The 21,174-nt window shown below is 33.2% G+C and overlaps 1 protein-coding gene across 1 annotated transcript in view; it reads left to right on the forward strand.

The window, feature by feature from the left end:
• Nucleotides 1-17,961, forward strand: part of LOC135207802 (uncharacterized) — a 155,965-nt gene extending 138,004 nt beyond the window's left edge. Inside the window, exons 3-6 of the mRNA XM_064239656.1 lie at nucleotides 11,820-12,052; nucleotides 15,673-15,785; nucleotides 16,468-16,599; nucleotides 17,519-17,961. Of these exons, the coding sequence (XP_064095726.1) occupies nucleotides 11,820-12,052; nucleotides 15,673-15,785; nucleotides 16,468-16,599; nucleotides 17,519-17,639 (599 nt within the window). The 3' untranslated portion in view covers nucleotides 17,640-17,961. The remainder of the gene's footprint in view (nucleotides 1-11,819; nucleotides 12,053-15,672; nucleotides 15,786-16,467; nucleotides 16,600-17,518) is intronic.
• The last annotated feature ends 3,213 nt before the right edge of the window (nucleotides 17,962-21,174 follow it).

Below are 21,174 nucleotides of genomic sequence, written 5' to 3' on the forward strand. Positions count from 1 at the left end.
AAGCAAGAAACAAAAAAAAAACGCTAATTGTTATCATTATTGAATTTAAAAAAAAAAATTGCTTTACATTTAACAACCCTCGTGGGCGGTTGTGAATAAAGTGAGATAAGCCGGAACGAAGAAAAGGTAAATAAACGAATTAAAGATGATGATAAGGAATTATAAGTAACTGAACTAACATAAAAAACGGGATAAAAAAAAAACACACACGCACACACAAAGAAAACGAAGTAAAACGGAAACTATGACTTGATGACAAAACACTTCGACCTTTTCACTCTCGAGGTCCCACATCTGAGCGACTGTGTCTAAGTCGTTATCTGTCAAGACTCATCCGTTGCGACATCTCCTCCAGTGTCGTAATCCTATCCCCATCTTCCTGGCGGACAAACGAGATTGACCGAGAGACTAATTGACCTGGCGTCGCGACAGCAGCGGACGGTGCCAAGCGCGCCAAGGACCAGCGACCCTAAAAGTGCTCTCACTAGTGGAAATGCCCTGTCATTTTCTTATGGGTATTTTATTTGTACAGACATAAATGTCTTTCATTGTCTATTAATGATAATTATTCGTGAACTTCTATGAAATTGTATATATATATATATATATATATATATATATATATATATATATATATATATATATATATATATATATATATTATATATAATATAATATATATATATATTAATATATATACTATATATATATAAATATACACACACACACACACACACACACACACACACATATATATATATATATATATATATATATATATATATATATATATATATATATATATATATATATATATATATACAGGGTGTCCATAAAGTCCCAGTACCATGACAAGTATTTATGCTTGTAGTAGTACCTTGGTCTTTATGGACACACTGTATACATACATATATATATATATATATATATATATATATATATAAATATATATATATATATATATATATATATATATCGTGTGATTAATTATTTTCATAACGTATTTATCAGTTTATCCGTTTATCAAAATCATAACACCAGTGTATTTATGCCTTAAGAAAAGACTATGATTCTTATTTTCAACAATAACACGTTTTGGCTTTGTATTTTTCAGCTAAGATGTGCTTATGCGTATTTTCTATATACATATATATATATATATATATATATATATATATATATATGTGTGTGTGTGTGTATATAATGTGTGCGTATGTGTATGGGGTTCCTAATTATCTATTCAATATTCATGTCGCAAATTTGTCGACTAACTACCAGATACGGTCGTCACTGCTGAGAACCGAACCGAAGCTCTCTCGCATGTGAAGCGAGCCTCCTAACCACTGAACCCCACCCCGAACGCCCACTTATGCATCACATTATACGCAAAAAAAAAAAAAATAGAGATAAAATATGATACTTCTCTCCTTATGTTTACTTCACTGGGCAAAGAAGATGTAGAAGAAGAAGGGGAAATGAAGAATCAGAAGAAGAAGAAGAAGAAGAAAGAAGAAAAAGGCGAAGACAACAGAAACAAAAGACGGCGCTAAATCTTCGTAGGCGACATTTTTATGTCACAGCCGACAGGCTGTATAAACGATCGTGATTTACAGCCTCCTTCGTCTACGTATATACCCCTTTCTCTGCCATAATCCTCGCTTTCGTTAAAACCGTCTTCCTTAGTTCGTCTTTTAGTGAATAATGAAACTTTGTTGTTGGAAACCTCGTTCGTTATCGGTGGTAAAACAGGTAAAATTTACCTGTGTTCAGTGTGGTTGTCAGTCATTGCTAAGTTATTGTCCAGGACGTACATAATGTTGGTCATTATTAATATTTGCAGCGTGCCTTCGGCCCCTACCTGCAAACCTTTTCATTCATTTTGCTGTAACCTCCTTTCATATTCTTTCTTCCATCTTGCTTTCCACCCTCTCCTAAACAACTGATTCATTGTGCAACTGGTTTGAGGGTTTCCTCCTGTTACACCGTTCAAGCCTTTCAACTGTCGATTTCCGTTTCAGCGTTGAATGACCTCATACGTCCCAGCGCTTGGCATTTGTCCTAAATTCTATATTCAGGTCAGTTCATATAACCAAGTCAGTCGTTAAGTCAGCCTTGATTACTCCCAGAACTCAAATTGTCTATTACGTGATATGCGCAGTTATACCCAAGGTCTATAGAATACCTTGGTTATACCTTTCTCAATTTTGGGTAATGGTTCTGAACGATGTCTTGTGGTGCCCCAAGAGAGAGCCATTTACCAACGCCCAGAATATCAGCCCATTTTATCAATAACGAGGGCAAAGCTACCCTGAAAGGGCACAGAGTACGAACAACTGAAAGTGAAAATAACATTATTATTATTATTATTATTATTATTGGGCACAATTTTCAGTGTCGAAAATGATAATAATGATTGCAGGTCCACAATAATATCGCATGTGAAGTATATAAAGTGTTTAATGATAAGAGCTTTCGAACCCTGCACCAGGTTCATCCTCAGCAAAGTGAACATTATGAATTTAAAAATCTTTCGAAGTAAACTTCTGAATAGGACAATTATTCCACTATGACGAACGCAAATGAAGGAAGCGCTCAACAGCCCAACTAGGTGATTCCGTTGTTGTTCGAATTCCTGCTGGTTATTCTGTTGGAACGTCTTGTTGGCTGTGATGTTGCTGCCCGGTGTTCCCTTGGCGATGCGGCTGTAATAATGCTGGACATCACGTCCCCCGTGTTGTAATCTGTCTGAGGGAGGAGAGCAGAAGAGGGGGCAGCATCAGGCGGAGAAAAAACAGAGCTTGTCTTAAGATTAAAATTTTTAACAAAGTTTTTGAGAATGCAAAAATTGACTAATGGGTCTTCCCCAACGAACGACTTGTTACCGTAAAAAGCTTGTCCTAAGTTTATGGCGGCACCTTCCACTAGTCTTCTTGTTTGGACATTGTTATTTTTAAAAATTATGTTAGATCCATCCCAATTCGGTCTATGGTTGTTCTTAAAAGCATGAGAGACTATTGCATTATTCTGTGCATGAAGTGCATAAGCTCGTTTGTGTTCCAATTCAATAACCAAGGATTTGCCCAAAAGGAAGGTGTAGCTATGGGTTCCCCCTTGTCCCCCGTACTTGCAAATCTATGTATGGAGTTTGTTGAAAGGGAAATCTTAAACAGGTGTGATGATACATTAAAACCATTGCTCTGGGTTAGGTATGTAGACGACATATTCGTTGTCATCCGAAGAAACGATCAGAACTTAAACAGATTATTAGAAATAGCCAACAGTATTCTCCCCTCCATAAAATTCACAATAGAGAGAGAAGTAGATTATAAGCTACCTTTTTTGGACGTACTAGTCATTAGAGATCACAATAATTATAAATTTCAATTCTCGGTGTATCGCAAAACAACCAACTCAGAAAGTTACATACATTTTTATTCATTCCATGCTAATAACATTAAGAGCAATGTAGTAATGAACTTTGCCCTACGTGCTTTTAAAATATGCGACCCGGAGTTTGTCGATGGAGAAATTCAACACATACGATCAATTTTTAGAGGACTAAGATACCCCGATCATTTTATTGACAAAGCCATTTCACGAGCTAAGAAAGCATTTTATCGTCCTGTTAACAACCCCAAGGAAAAACCCAACAGATTCTTACCCCTCCCATTTAATCCCAACCTCGACAAATTATGTAATTACGTTAACAGTAGCCAGAAAGATACCAAAATAGTTTTTAAATACCCAAACACCATTAGCCATAAACTAATCAGAAACAACAATAACGATAAGAATACTATCATTCCGGGAGTATACGAAATCCCCTGTCATGACTGCAAGGAAAAATATTTTGGGGAAAGTAGAAGAGGATTACCGACCCGATTAAGGGAACACAAACGAGCTTATGCACTTCATGCACAGAATAATGCAATAGTCTCTCATGCTTTTAAGAACAACCATAGACCGAATTGGGATGGATCTAACATAATTTTTAAAAATAACAATGTCCAAACAAGAAGACTAGTGGAAGGTGCCGCCATAAACTTAGGACAAGCTTTTTACGGTAACAAGTCGTTCGTTGGGGAAGACCCATTAGTCAATTTTTGCATTCTCAAAAACTTTGTTAAAAATTTTAATCTTAAGACAAGCTCTGTTTTTTCTCCGCCTGATGCTGCCCCCTCTTCTGCTCTCCTCCCTCAGACAGATTCAACACGGGGGACGTGATGTCCAGCATTATTACAGCCGCATCGCCAAGGGAACACCGGGCAGCAACATCACAGCCAACAAGACGTTCCAGCAGAATAACCAGCAGGAATTCGAACAACAACGGAATCACCTAGTTGAGCTGTTGAGCGCTTCCTTCATTTGCGTTCGTCATAGTGGAATAATTGTCCTATTCAGAAGTTTACTTCGAAAGATTTTTAAATTCATAATGTTCACTTTGCTGAGGATGAACCTGGTGCAGGGTTCGAAAGCTCTTATTATTAAACACTTTATATACTTCACATGCGATATTATTGTGGACCTGCAATCATTATTATTATTATTATTATCGATAAAAATCTCATAACCGCACAAGTCACTAAAATGTTAAAAAAATCTACGATGATGTCTGTATATCATATTAGAAATATATATATATATCATATATATATATATATATATATATATATATATATATATACTATAATATATATATATATATTTCTAATATGATATACAGACATCATCGTAGATTTTTTTAACATTTTAGTGACTTGTGCGGTTATGAGATTTTTATCGATAATAATAATAATAATAATAATAATAATAATAATAATAATAATAATAATAATAATAATACTATTTTCACTTTCAGTTGTTCGTACTCTGTGCCCTTTCAGGGTAGCTTTGCCCTCGTTATTGATAAAAATGGCTGATATTCTGGGCGTTGGTAAATGGCTCTGTCTTGGGATATACATTAAATGTATATCATTCTTTAATGATATACATTAAAGAAATTCACGATGATGTCTGTGTAAATACATATATATAAATAAAAAGATATATATATATATATATATATATATATATATATATATATGTGTGTATAATCTTTTATATTTATATTTATAGTATTTACTTTACAGACATCATCGTGAATTTCTTTAATGTATATCATTATTATTATTATTATTATTATTATTATTATTATTATTACTTATTATTACTATTATTATTATTATTATTAGTAGTAGTAGTAGTAGTAGTAGTAGTAGTAGTAGTAGCAGTAGCCTAGAAATTACAAAGACTGCGAACAAAACTATTATGCTTAGCGCCTGCTCGAACCATGATATACCCATAGCTGAAGAGACGGGAAAAAAAGTAACATACAATAACCTTAATACGTCAAAAAAATAAAAAATAAAAAATAAAGTGAAAAAAAAACTAAAGTAAATAAAACTAAAGTAAAACAAAACTAAAGTAAAAAAAAAAAAGGGCATCACTCTCAACATTTAAAATTGAAACAATCCCCAGACAACGCCAGCAATTCATTCGGAGTTATTTCAATGAAACAAACCACTCGCAAACAGCGGTTCGTTTGAAGAGTTTGGGCAGTGAAATGTGCCTGAATGGCAAGACGCTTCTTAAAACTGGGACAGGGTCGTTTGCGGTTTGAGGCATCATGGCTGACGAGGGCCTGCTTGGAGGAGGAGGAGGAGGAAGAGAAGTTGCTGGAGGAGGAGAAGGGTGAAGGTGAGGAGGAGGAGGAGGAGGAGGAGGAGGATGAAGAGGAGGAGGAGGATGGAGGAGGAGGAGGAGGAGCAGCAGCAGCAGCAGCAGTAGTAGCAGGAGGAGCAGGAGGAGGAAGAGGAGAATGAGGAGGAGGAGTAATAGAAGTTGTTGGAGAAGGAGGAGGAAGAAAAGTGGCTGGAGGAGGAGGAGTAGGAGGAGGAGAAAGAGGCGGAAGGAGAAGAGGGATTGCAAAAAGACGACGTTGGATGAGGAGGAGGAGGAGGAGGGTGAATGTGAAGAGGAGGAGGGGGAGTAGGAGGAAGAGGTCGAAGAAGAGGAGGGGGTGCAGAAAGAAGAAGTTGGATGAGGAGGAGGAGGAGGAAGAGAAGTTGTTTGAGGAGGAGAAGGAGGTAGATGAGGGTGAGGAGGAATAGGAGGAGGAATAGGGCGAGGATGAGGAGGAGGGGTAGGAGGAGGAAAAGAAGCCGTTGTAGTGAATACTTCGCGTGACAGAAATACAAGCAGCGACAGCTGAAAATACGAGAGTACAGAACAAGAGAAAAAGGAGGTGGGAGGTGGGGGTGGGGGTGGGGGGTGGGTAGGGGGGGCCCAATGTTTTATGCCAGATCAAGTTCTTTCACAGATAGTTAAGGCTGTTTACTTGTCAGCCTTTCCCTCAACCCCCAATTCTTCGTTCCCTGTCTCCAGAAGTCTGTTATTCTGTTTTTCTTGTTTCCTTTTGCGTTCCTCGTTCGTAGATCTTTTATTTTTCTCTTTATTTTTTTTTTACTGTTTTTTTTCTCTCATCATTTCGTGTCGTGTTTGAAATGGTGGTGCATGAAACTTTTTATTATCATTTTTATCTTCAGTTTTAATAGTTTTTCAAGACCAGTTTTAATACATTTTCTAGAGCACTTTTACTAGATTTTCAGTCACAGATTCAATAGATTTTTAAGCATTTTTAATTGATTTTAAAGGCCATCTTTATTAGAATTTCAAGAACAGTTTTAGTAGATTTTCAAGCAGTTTTGATCGTCATTCAAGCTGTTGTGATAAAATTTCATGTACACTTATAATATGTTTTCAAACACAGCTTTAATCGATTTTTAAGAACAGTTTTAACTAATTTTCAAGCACAGTTTTCATAGATTTTCAAACAGTTTTATAAGGCTTTCAAGCGCAGTTTTAATAGATTTTCCAACACAGTTTTAATAATTTTCAATCACAGTTTTAATACATTTTTCAATCAATTTTCAAGCACATTTTTAATTAATATATTTTTAAGCAGTTTTAATAGATTATCAAACAGTTTTATTAGACTTTCAAGCAGTTTTAATACATTGTCAAGCACACTTTTAATACATTTTCAGACAGTTTTAATAGAATTTTAAGCAGTTTTAATACATTTTCAAGCTCAGTTTCATAATTTTCAAACAGTTTTTATACATTTTCAAGTAGTTTTAATAGATCTTCAAATACAGTCTAATAATTTTCAAGCAGTTTTAACAGATCTTCAGGAAAAATTTCAATAAATTTTCAAGCGTAATTTTAATCGACTTTCAAGCTCAGGTTTTAATAAATTTTCAAGCAGTTCTAATAGATTTTTTCAAGCAGAGTTTTGATATAATTTAAATCACAGTTCAGTAAATCGCAAGCGCAGTTTTGATACAATTTCAAGCATCGTTAGTAGATTTTCAGGCAGTTTTGAAAGATTTAAGCACAATTTAATAACTTACAAGAGCAGTTTTAATACAATTTCAAGCATCGTTAGTAGATTTACAGGCAGTTTTGATAAATTTGCAAGCCTGAATTTCTGACGATCAAAGACACCAGCTTCCATATCCACAAGATATTCAAATCGTGTTTATTTATTCTGCAGTAACCCACTGCTCCAGTAAGCTAGATTTTGAGTAATCGCTTGATCTGTGTTGCAAGCATACTGATTAATAGATGCAAGGCACAGCAATGACAATTTTAGGTCATATGCTAAGGAACAGCTGATAATGACAAATCATGAACCCTATGTAATAGCAACGTGATATGTGATGTTTCAGGTTGGAATAAAACCGCCATCTTGAATGAGTGACCCACATAACATCCTCATCATAATAAAAAAATAAAATAAATAAAACTTGTAAGAAAAAATACTATTTGCAATTGTCATCTTAAGTGACACTTACAACATCTACCCCATAAAAAAAATTAGTTTCAAGAAAATTACAACTATTTATAACTGCCATCTTAACAAAAACATTTTAGAATGTCTTTTAGTTTTTTGGAAAATTACAACTCTACAACTGCCATGTTAAGTGACGCTTACAACATCCACCTCATATGAAAAAGATGTAAATAATGATTTTAAGAGAATTACAACTATCTGCAAAAGCCATCTTAACAAAAACATTTTAAAAAGTCTTGTAGTTTAAAAAAAATTACAACTATCTTCAACTCCCATGTTATGTGACTCTTACAACATCCACCTCATATTGAAAAGATTAAAATAATAATTGTAAGTAAATTACAACTATCTACAATTGTCATTTTAAAGTGACACTTACAACATCGAACTCATAACAAAAACATTTTAAAAGGCTTTTGATTTTATAAAGATTACAACTATCTACAACTGCCATTTTAAGTTACCCTTTCAACATGCACCTCATAACAAAAAAAAATATTAAAAAGGCTTCTAATTTTAAAAGTCAACTACTTTCATCTGTCATCTTCAATGACCCAAACAACATTCACTTCAATAAAAAAAAATTTAATAAAAAAGGATTAATAAAAAATACAATTACCTTAACCTGTCATCTTATCTAATGATCAGAGCATAAAGCTCATAAAAAAATAATTTAAAAAGTAATAAAAAAGGATTAACTACTTAAAAAATAATACAACTACCTTAAACTGTCATCTCAGCATCAACCTCAGAACAAAAAAATATCTAAAAAAAATACTTCTAATTAAAAATAAACAGCTATCTGCAACTGTCATCTTAAATGACCCTCACAACATTTATCTCATTAACAGAAAAAATGAAAAAAAAAAAAAGACTTCTAATTTTGAAAAAAAAAAACACCTACCACTGCTTTCTTAAATAACCCTCAAAACATCTATCGGACAAAAAGGTAAAAGAAAATAACAAAAGACATCTGATTTAAAAAAAGAAAAAATCTATCTGCAACTGTCATCTTAAACAACCCTCACAAAAAGATAAAATAAAAAAAAGGACATCTGATTTCAAAAAAAAAAATAACTATCTGCAACAGTCATCTTCAATAACCCTTACAACATCTACCTCATGAAAAGGGAAAAAAATACAATAAAAAAAGAAGGCTTCTATTTCCATCGTTAGGATATAAATATTCCCCCAGAGCCCCACCACCAGTAGGGTGAGGACGTGTTAAAATGGGAGCAATAAAAGGGTAGACGCCACAAACAAGCTGTTAAATGCGAAACAACCCCATAAATTTGACTGGAACGTCAGTCGTGGGCCGATATGTGTGGGAAAAGCTCAGATAGACTACACCACACCTTATCCTACTTCTTATCCTACTTCTTCTTCCCTTTCTTCGACGTCTTCTTTTTTCATCTTCCAGTTCTTCTTCTATTTTTACCCTTCTCCTATTTCTTCGTCTTTTGTCTTCTTCTCTTTCTTCATCGTCTTCTTTTTTCATCTTCTTCTACTTCTTCTTTTTCTTCTTCTCCTCTTTCTTCGTCTTTATTTTCTTATTTTACTTCTTACTCACCTTCTCCTTCCTCTCTTTCGTCTTCTCTTTCTTCTTCTTCTTCACCTCCTACTTCTTTTTCTCCTTCTCCTCTTTCTTCGTCTTTATTTTCTTATTTTCCTTCTTATTCACCTTCTCCTTCCTCTCTTCCGTCTTCTTCTTTCTCCATACAATTATTGATGCTGTTGTTCTTGCTATTATTATTATTATTATTATTATTACTATTATTATGATTATTAATATTATTATTATTATTATTATTATTATTATTATTATTATTATATTATGAACGCATAAACTTTCCTTCGTCATGAGGAATAATATCCGTTAACAGTTTCCCTTAAGAGGATTACCACCAGATGCCGTCACAAAAAGAGTTGTGACGAAAAGTTAAGCCGAGGGATTTATAAAAGTGCTTTTTCCCTCTTGTCCAATGAGCCATTAACGGTTAAGGCCTGAGCCGTTAACCCTTTTCATCTAGAGCGACGGTACTTGTCGTCCCAAAGCTCGTATATTCGTTCGTAGTCGTTACGAGGCGTTGTTATCATCATGCAATGAAATCCCACAGTTATATAAATGAATTGTATATGAAAAAGATAAAGCTACTATTGTTCTAATCCATTTTATCATTATTATATCTTTATTATGCTTTCTTATTTTTAAAGCTACTATTATTATCAAATCTTACCGTCATTACTGTAAACTTTGTCGTTCTCTTCCATTTTATCATTATCATATCATCATACGCTCTTATTTTCTTTATTCTTCCTTTTTTCGTAATCACTGACCTTCATGAAATATTAAATATTTGGTACATCATGGTTCCCTGATGGTTTGACCTAAATGATGATAACATTGACCTCTGTTTACGAGGTCACGAGACCACAAAAGTGGGAAATATCGAAAATCGGATACGTATTATATGTCTCTGTCTGTGAATTAAATCATTTCAATAAAATCTTAAGTATCGGTTCACTATCAAATTAAATGTCGCTACAAAGCCATGAAGCAGCTTCTCCAGGATAGTGAAAATAATTGTTAAGCAAAACTGCAAGCAAGTAAAAAAAAATGCTCTGAATTAACTTCGGTGCAATCGAGTTTTCTGTACAGCGCATAATCAAGGCCACCGAAATATATTTATCTTCCGGTGTTCTCGGTATAATGCTGAATGAGCCGCGGCCCATGAATCTTTAACCACGGCCCGGTGGTGGCCTATATCGTTGCCAGATGCATGATCATGGATGAATTTAACCTTAAATAAAAATAAAAACTACTGATGCCAGAGGGCTGCAATTTGGTAAGTTTGATGATTGGAGGGAAGATGATCAACATACCAATTTGCAGCCCTCTAGCCTCAGTAGGTTTTAAGATCTGAGGGCGGACAGAAACAAGTGCGGACGGACGGACAAAGCCGACACAATATTATACTTTTACAGAACACTACTTAGTTAAAAAAAAAAAATAAAGCTTTTTAGACTCAAGATAAAAAAAAATAAAAAAAAACTGATTTGAAGGAATGAAATATATGGTATAATGAAGCTTTCCAATTGTAAATTTGGGTATATAGTTTTATATGTATAAGGCTGTAAGCTTGAATTAAAACCATGCAATTTATATTAATTGACCTGAGTACGGTCTCACACCCGTGCTTCAAATGACCTACCTTGCTTTCTCATGACCTCTATATTACAGCTGAAAAAATGTGTCATATGTAATTACTTTTACTTAATGGAGTTTGCTACAACACACATAACATCACTTGACATTTACAATTTGTTAGAGTAAAAAAATGAACTTGGAAAAACATTGCGTTATATTTCAACTGACCTTATGTGACCTCAGAAGCAATTCCTGACATTTCCTTGTCATTCATTTTTTTTAACAAAATTCACTGACCTTAAATGACCTAGCTCTGACTTTTTTTTCTTGACATTGCAAACTGACATTTCATCGTCGTTACTGACCTCAGATGACCTCATTAAGCCTTTTTTGTTTACCTTGTTAACTTATTGTAACAAAATTTTTCAGTGTTTCAAAACTGACCTCACATGACCTTACTAAGTCTTTTTTTTATTAGGCATATTTCAACTGACTTTGCGTGACCTCAGATGTCATCCCCTACACTTCTTGTTATCCCTATTCCATTGCAACTCACCGTTTCACTGACCTCACATGACCTCACTGGCCCTTTTCGTCATTCCTTTGGCAATACTTACTGACAATTCCTTTTTATCCCTTTTTAAATACAATTTATCAACATTTCACTGACCTCATATAACCTCACTCACCCTTTAATTCAATACAAATCATAGCCTTTTACTGACCTTAAATGACCTTACATGACCTCGCTGACCCTTTCCTTCTTTCCTTCCGCAGTGCAAAAGTTCCGCCTGGCCTCCGACAACGTGAGGTGGGTCATCGACAACGGCAAGTGCGAGGTGCCCCTGAGGCGCTGCGTGCCCCTGTCGAACCTCGGCTCCGGGAGGAAGTTCTTCCCCAGGTGTGCTCTCCTGCACAGGTGCGGTGACGATGCTGGATGCTGCAACTCCCTCGAGCACACCTGCGCTGTGGAGGAGTCCGAGAATGTAGATCTCTACTTCTACGTTTATGTGAGTGATGATGATTTGTTGTTACTACTACTACTACTATTATTATTATTATTACTATTATTATTATTATTATTATTATTATTATTATTATTGCTGCTGCTGTTATAATTGTTTTTATTAGTGCTATTATTATTTTTATTATTACTATTTTTAAAATTATCATTATCATTATTATTTTTTTTTTTTTTTTTTTTTTTGTTTTTTTTTTTTTTTTTTTTTTTTTTTTTTTTTGTTTTTTTATTTTTTTTTTTTTTTTTTTTTTTTTTTTTTTTTTTTTGCTCTATCACAGTCCTCCAATTTGACTGGGTGGTATTTATAGTGTGGGGTTTCCGGGTTGCATCCTGCCTCCTTAGGAGTCCATGCACTCTTCTTACTATGTGTCCCGTTTCTAGGATCACACTCTTCTGCATGAGTCCTGGAGCTACTTCAGCCTCTGTTTTTCTAGATTCCCTTTCAGGGATCTTGGGATCGTGGCCTAGTGCTCCTATGATTATGTGTACGATTTCCACTGGCATATCCCATATCCTTCTTATTTCTATTTTCAGATCTTGATACTTATCCATTTTCCCTCTCTTTCTCTTCAACTCTGGTGTCCCATGGTATTGCGACATCAATGAGTGATACTTTCTTCTTGACTTTGTCAATCAACGTCACGTCTGGTCTGTTTGCACGTATCACCCTATCCGTTCTGATACCATAGTCCCAGAGGATCTTTGCCTGATCGTTTTCTATTTTCTATCACTCCTTCAGGTTGGTGCTCGTACCACTTATTACTACAAGGTAGCTGATGTTTCTTGCACAGGCTCCAGTGGAGGGCTTTTGCCACTGAATCATGCCTCTTTTTGTACTGGTTCTGTGCAAGTGCCGGGCATTCACTTGCTATGTGGTTTATGGTTTCACTTTTCGTATTGCACTTCCTACATATGGGAGAGATGTTATTTCCGTCTATCGTACTTTGAACATATCTGGTTCTTAGGGCCTGATCTTGTGCCGCTGTTATCATTCCTTCAGTTTCCTTCTATAGCTCTCCCCTCTGTAGCCATTGCCAATTGTCATCGCTGGCTAGTTCTTTAGTCTGTCTCATGTATTGTCCGTGCATTGGTTTGTTGTGCCAGTCATCTGTTCTTTCTGTCTTTCTCCTGTCTCTGTATATTTCTGGGTCTTCGTCTGCTTTTATTAGTCCTTCTTCCATGCACTCTTTAGCCACTCGTCTTCACTGGTTTTCAGATATTGCCCCAGAGTGCTCTGTTTTCGATGTTGACACAGTCCTCTATACTTAGTAGTCCTCTCCCTCCTTCCTTTCGTGTTATGTATAGTCTGTCCGTATTTGCTCTTGGGTGTAGTGCTTTGTGTATTGTCATTTGTTTCCTGGTTTTCTGATCTATGTTGCGGAGTTCTGCCTTCGTCCATTCCACTATTCCTGCGCTGTATCTGATTACTGGCACTGCCCATGTGTTTATGGCTTTTATCATATTTCCGGCGTTGAGTTTTGACTTGAGTATCGCCTTGAGTCTCTGCATATATTCTTTCCTGATCGTGTCCTTCATCTCTTGGTGTTTTATATCTCCTCCTTCCATTATTCCCAGGTATTTGGTATCCTGTCTCATCTATGTGTTTGATGTTGCTCCCATCTGGTAGCTTTATCCCTTCAGTTCTCGTTACTTTGCCTTTTTGTATGTGATTAAGGCGCATTTTTCTATTCCAAACTCCATCCTGATGTCCCCAGATACAATCCTTACAGTCTGGATTAGGGTATCTATTTCCTTGATGCTCTTACCATACAGCTTGATGTCGTCCATGAACATCAGATGGTTGATTCTGTTACCTCTTTTCTTGAGTTGGTACCCGGCATCCATCTTCTGTAGTACTTTTGTCATGGGAATCATGGCTACTACGAAGAGTAGTGGGGACAGTGAGTCTCCCTGGAAGATCCCTCTCCTGATATTAACATCTGCTAGTCTTATTCCAGAGCTTGTAAGTATTGTATTCCAGTTGCGCATTGTATTTTTGAGGAAGCTGATGGTGTTTTCCTCTGCCCCATATATTTTCAGGCATTCTATTAGCCATGTGTGTGGTATCATGTCGAAGGCTTTCTTATAGTCTATCATGCCATGCTTAGGTTGGTTTTCCTTCTCCTACTGTTCTTCATTACCATTTTGTCTATCAGGAGCTGGTCTTTTGTGCCCCTACACTTCCTTCTGCAGCCTTTCTGTTGGTGGGGGATGGTGTTTGTCTCCTCTAGGTAGTTGTACAGCCTTTCACTGATGATACCTGTTAGTAACTTCCACATTATTGGTAGGCAGGTGATAGGCCTGTAGTTACTGGCTATATTTCCCTTACTCTTGTCTTTTTGTACTAAGGATGTTCTTCCTGTGGTCATCCATTTGGGTGCTTGGTGATTTGAGATATTATTATTATTGTTATTATTATTATTATTATTATTATTATTATTATTATTATTATTATTATTATTATTATTATTATTATTATTATTAATGACAGTTAGAGGCTTTTCAAAGCCTGTTCAACATCCATAATAGACCATAAATAGTATCAGATGTGAAATTGTCAAGCCGATAAGAAATAAACATAAGTTTTGTATTGAAGCTAAATTTAGCCTTATAACTGCGCAGTATATCACATTGCAATCTCGCAGGAAATAACATAAAGCGATAAACACCACTCTTGACAAAGCAATTATTTCGACAACTCGTCATATTATTACGATGCTTAGCGATTAAGTATCTTCTTCCTCTGTAATTAGGAAATTCTGCAAAATTAAAGAAGTTTCCCACTTTCTTTAATTTATTTAATTATATCTTCTTCCTCTTCATCCTTTACTCGTTTTGGCCTTACTTTTTTTATTTTTTATCCAATCTGTTGCTTTATATCTCAGTTTTAGGACAACAACGGGCCACTTAATTTTTTTTATTAGCCATATATCGTATATATATATATTATATATATATAATATAGATATATATATATATGACATATGGCATAAATAAACATAGATTTATATATATAGATATATATATATATAATATATATAATATATATAGTATATAGAATATACATTGAACATATAAGGCAATAAATAAACATAGATTTATATATAATATATATATATATATAGATATATATATATATATATATATATATATTATATATATACGTATGTATATATATATATATATATATATATATATATATATATGTATATATATATATATACAAGCACACATATAGTTATCTACATACTATATATATGCGCATATATATATTAGTATATACATATATATAGTACATACACACAAATAATATGTGAAAGTATATTAATTCCGAGGTAGAGCGAATTGGATATTAAAGGACATTTGACATTTGTAACTTAATACATACACATATATATAAGCATACACATACATGGATATATATGAACATGTAAATATAGAATACATATACATTTACATTAAGACACACATAAACATTTCTCTTTCATTTATCAGAGTTAGTTACCATCTAATTCTCTAACCAAATTCTCCCTTACATCCATATGATTTCCAACTGCCCCCAGTCTCCAAAGGCTTCCTCTGTCAATGTCAAAAACCTTCCATTTGCAGGAGGACGCTCGTGCAGGTGTACAGATGATGACATTTGTTAACCACACCAAATGTTCCTGTCAGCCCAAGCAGGCTACTACGGAGCCCACAGGAAGAGAAGCGCCTCCAGTTTCGTAAGTTCTTATCTGTGTTCGTTTTTGGGGGTGTCGAGAGAGAGAAGTAGAGAGAGAGAGATGAGAGAGCGAGAGAGAGAGAGAGAGAGAGAGAGAGAGGATTCAGTTTCGAAGTTGAAAAGGCTATGTATATATTATATATATATATCTATATATATATATATATATATATATATATATATATATATATATATATGTGTGTTGTGTGTGTGTGTGTGTGTGTATATAATCATATATATATATATATATATATATATATATATATATATATATATATATATATTATATACATATATATATATATATATATATATAAAGATAGAAGGATTTAGATACTGATAAATAGACAGGTAAATAGAAAGAGAGAGAGAGAGAGAAAGAGATAACGGATTGATTAATTTCTTAGTTGAAAATGGGCTTTTCAAGTTTATATGTTATATGTGCTATTATATGATATATATATATATATATATATAATATATATATATATATATATATATATACATATAATATATCATCATAATATATACATATACACTATATAGAGAAATATACGGATATAGATATAGTAATATATAGATAAAGACAGAGAGACAGAGAGCTATACAGACAGTCATAACAATAGCAATGACTAAGCACCTAACAGCCACCTTCAAAATTTCCCCGCCTCCTCCTCCTCCAGGTGCAAGTGCCCCAAGAACTTCACGGCAGTGGTCGCTCCGTCAGGTCAGTGTACCTGTGACTGCGCCGAGGGCAAATCTCCCTGTCGCAAATACAAGAAGGGAAAGAGATACTTCTCTGGAACAGACATCAAGTAAGTTTACTTAATCATTTTTTGCGATTTTTTTTTTTATTTTTAGCTCATTTCTTATTTTGAGTTGGGTCATTATGAGTCTGGAACAGCCATCAAGTAAGTTTACTTAATCATTTTTTGCGGTTTTTTTTTATTTTTAGCTCATGTTCTATTTTGAGTTGGGTCATTATGAGTCTGGAACAGCCATCAAGTAAGTTTACTTAATCATTTTTTGAGTGTTTAAAATTTTTTTGTGGTAGTACAACTTTTTTTTTTTTTTTTTTTTTAGTTGGGTCATATTGAGTGGTTCTCTTAATATTGCTTTACTTAAACTAAACTAAACTAGGTAAGCATGCTTGAAGGAATCAAAGATTGGGCCACTCAGTTTAAAAATTCCTATAGAAAATTAATTTTTAAAAGTTGACAGTGTCTTTTGTTAGAAAACCTATGGTTATCATGTTGGACAATTAATTATTTTTTATTTTTTATTTTATTTATTATTTTTTAATATTCTATTTTATTCTATTTATTTTGATAGAAAATTATTTTTTAAATGCTAACAGTGTTTTTTGTTAGAAACTTGACGATTTTCATGTTGTTCAATTAATTATTTGATTTTATTTTATTTTTATAGAAAATTATTTTTTAAATGCTGACAGCGTCTTTTGTTAGAAAACTGGTGGTTTTCATGTTGGACAATAGATTATTTTATTTTTTATTTTATTTTATTTATTTTGATAGAAAATTATTCTTTAAATGCTGACAGCGTCTTTTGTAAGAAAAATGATGGTTCTCATATTGGACAATTAATTATTTTATTTTATTTTATTTTATTTTATTTTATTTTGATAGAAAATTATTTTCTAAATGCTGAAAACAAGAGATTTTTTTTTTCAGTTTTTTTTCTAAGAAATTAACCATCCCATTCTCCTTTGCATAGGTGTATCTCTTCAGGCGAATGCGCGGAGCCCACCTGCGAATACGGCCCCTTCATCTTGAGAAAAAGAAGGTGCACCAAGAGAAGAGAGAGAGAGCGCTACACCACAACATCCACCAAGTGAATGGAATGAGGGCCCTAAAAAAGTCCAGTTGTGAATGCAGTTAAAAACAGTCCTTATGGTGAATGCATATTTCCTGTGAATTGCTTTCCTTTACGCCCTTCCGTATGGGTAGCTGTGCTTGCAATTATGTGCATGTGGTAGGTGCATATGCCCATGTATGCATATATGCATTCAAGCACAATTACCCAGGTATACTGTATGTGTGAATACATGCAAAATAACAATGTGTATGTATTTATTTAATGTTTCATAAATATATATATACAGTATGCGTACATTATATGTTTGATACAAGCATATATATATATATATATATATATATATATATATATATATATATATATATATATATATATACATATAATATATATATATATATATATATATATATATTATATATATGTATATATATATGTATATATATATATATATATATATATATATATATATATATATATATATATACAAATGCAATGCTTTTAGACAACCTGTAGAAAAATAGTGGTAATGGAAATGTATGATTTATTTTTAAATAAACATTAATGTCAATGTCGTAAAACAAACAAGCAAACAAACGTAGATATATAATTCACGGCTTTCTTTGTCAGTTTCTCCATAATACAATATTTAAAAAACTCCTTCCGCAATTCTCTCATAAGTAATGATGCTCAGATTCAGAAATACATCTATACTTATGTTAAAGGATTATGTACACTTTATTTTTTCTTATAAGTATCCTAATAATTAGCCTATTTCTCTCTCTCTCTCTCTCTCTCTCTCTCTCTCTCTCCTTTAGATTGTCCTCTCTCTCTCTCTCTCTCTCTCTCTCTCTCTCTCTCTCTCCTTTAGATCTCTCTCTCTTCTCGTCTCTCTCTCTCTGTCTCTCTCTCTCTCTCTCTCAATATTTCAAATGAGTTTTATTGACAAACTTAGAACCCCCTGTAGACACTTAACGCCAGAGAATACTTAATGAGAAGCTTCTACTTTATGAAAAGTTTCTAAGTAATATTTTTATTTTCTGTACGTAATTCATTTTGCTGTTTGTCGTGTGAATGATCTACTAAGTTAAGTGTACATAGTTTATAAAACAAAGAGAAGTAACAATTGCTTGAATTGTATAAAGAGGCTATGAAAATATTATATAATCTTTTTCGCTTCCAAATTTGCTCTCATTTTTACGTTTTACTTTCTATGCAAATAATTTTTTTGAGGTAATGGTTAGTTTACTGGTGTAAAACATATGTATTTCTTTTAGTTGTTGATAATGACCTATTACATATATACGTACATGATTATATATATATATATATATATATATATATATATATATATATATATATATATATATAATATATATATATATATATATTACTCCCACTAAGCAAATGCCTTCATAGACCCCATTTCTGTTCCTGTTTCCCAAGATGTTTTGGTTAATTCTTCGCATAATTAATAAACTAACTAATCAAAATACGATGCAGTTGTGATGAACTCTGCAAACTACCTAACCTACACATTTATGATGTTCATCTCAGTTTTTCTATCTGTGAAATCACCCAAGACTCGTAAGCAATTGGGCCTACAGTATAATATCTCTTAAATATTTGGTGTTACATCAGTTCCTCGTGACAAATAATCCATAAGTGCATACATTATCAAATTTTCTGAATGATATTCTATTATAAAAAAAAAACTTTTCTGGACAAATTCTGGTGGATCTGAGGAATAATAATAAGAGAAGTTTCATGTGATTGAATGGTATAAAGGCGTTTACCTTTAAATTAATTAATTTCCATTTTCTTTGGATACAGGATTTGTGAGGGAAACTAAAGAATAATTAATTTCTCGCAAGTAGATTGAACTTGGCTGTTATGTCCCAGTCATTTTTATTGAAGTTTAGGTAGGGATAACCAATCCTTTATATATATATATATATATATATATATATATATATATATATATATATATATATATATATATATATATATATAATATATATATATATCTCAACATTGAAAGAGAGAATGAATCTTTTAGATGATTTCACATAAACATAAATCTTCTTTGTGACTGTTTTCTGTCTATGGGTCTCTTAATCTAATGGAAATTTTTGCAGTTGCTCAAATACGTGTCAATAGCTTAGCAATTTTATGTTAGTAATAGAATGGAGTTATTGTGTACAGATTTAGTTGTCTTAGTAAAGATATGAACCATTTGCTTCATGTAGAATATTTTAGATGCCATATTGTGTACTTTCTTCTTTATATATATATAAAACTCTTCAGTTTATCAAATACAATTTCAACATAATTGATGTTGAATAACTTTTATGTATTTTGTCTGGGAGACGATAAATATCTTACCATTAAATCTGCTAAATTAGCAATTTCATTGCCTGGTGTTGAGAGATTAATCTAGTAGTTAGTGTTATTTATCTGGAAATACATGGCAATCCTATCATACGGAAGGGCGTGGCCTAATTCTTAGCTTGAAGGGAAAGCACTACACGTTGTGATGTACAGAGATATATAGTAGATTTTTAATCCTATTTTGTAATGTATATTTTTTTTCTCTTTTGCTGTATCTGTATTGCCATTCTCTGGCATCTGTTTACCTACTGTGTAAATATCCATGTGCTCCATTTAATGGCATTTGCTTATTATTTGGCAAAATCTTTCAGCAGAAATTGGGGTCATTTTACCTAAACATTTGAACGCTTTGTTAATTTAAGACAGTTACCATTACGTCTGTGGGGATGGAGAAGCACAGAATATTATCCTCAAAGTTTATGTATATCCTGGCTTCTAGTGCACAAATTTCACAGGAAAAAATATTTAAAATGTGGCCGAGAACTTACTTGCGTAAGGCAATGATGCAAAGAAAAATTACAAACTGAAGAGTATTGAAGTTATTGTTAAGCTACTTGTATCCAAGCTGGGTGGAGCCAATGATACATTTGAAAAGAAGCGCTGCTTTATTTTATTTTTATTTCTTGTCACTTGGCTATAATTAGAGAAGCTTCAGAGCTATTGTCGAGCTTTTGGTACTAATATTATCAAGTAAGTTAAACCATTCAAACTGTTTTTCATGCTTAGTTTTAGTTATTTTGCTCTAACTACCACCCCAAAGTCTAGCACTGCTTGTGAAAATTTCATTTCTGATATTGCTTTTAATAGTTCCATTTCGACTGATATGCAGGAACTTTATCTAATGATGTATTTGCTGTTTATTTTTTCTGATTTTGTTGAAAATGTGTTTCATAGCATAAGTCTTGAATAGGTGCTTCTAATATTTCTGGGGGAATTTGATTAGTAAACCCACCGTAACTACCTGTGTTTTGCATAAAGCATGATAATTACTTGTATGACTGCAGACACGCACGCACATACATACACCACACACACACACACACACTATACATACATACATATATATATATATATATATATATATATATATATATATATATATATATGTGTGTGTGTATATATATATATAAATATATAATATATATATGTAGTATACACATATATAT

The sequence above is a fragment of the Macrobrachium nipponense genome, chromosome 11 (genome assembly GCF_015104395.2).
Source record: "Macrobrachium nipponense isolate FS-2020 chromosome 11, ASM1510439v2, whole genome shotgun sequence".
NCBI lineage: Eukaryota > Metazoa > Arthropoda > Malacostraca > Decapoda > Palaemonidae > Macrobrachium > Macrobrachium nipponense.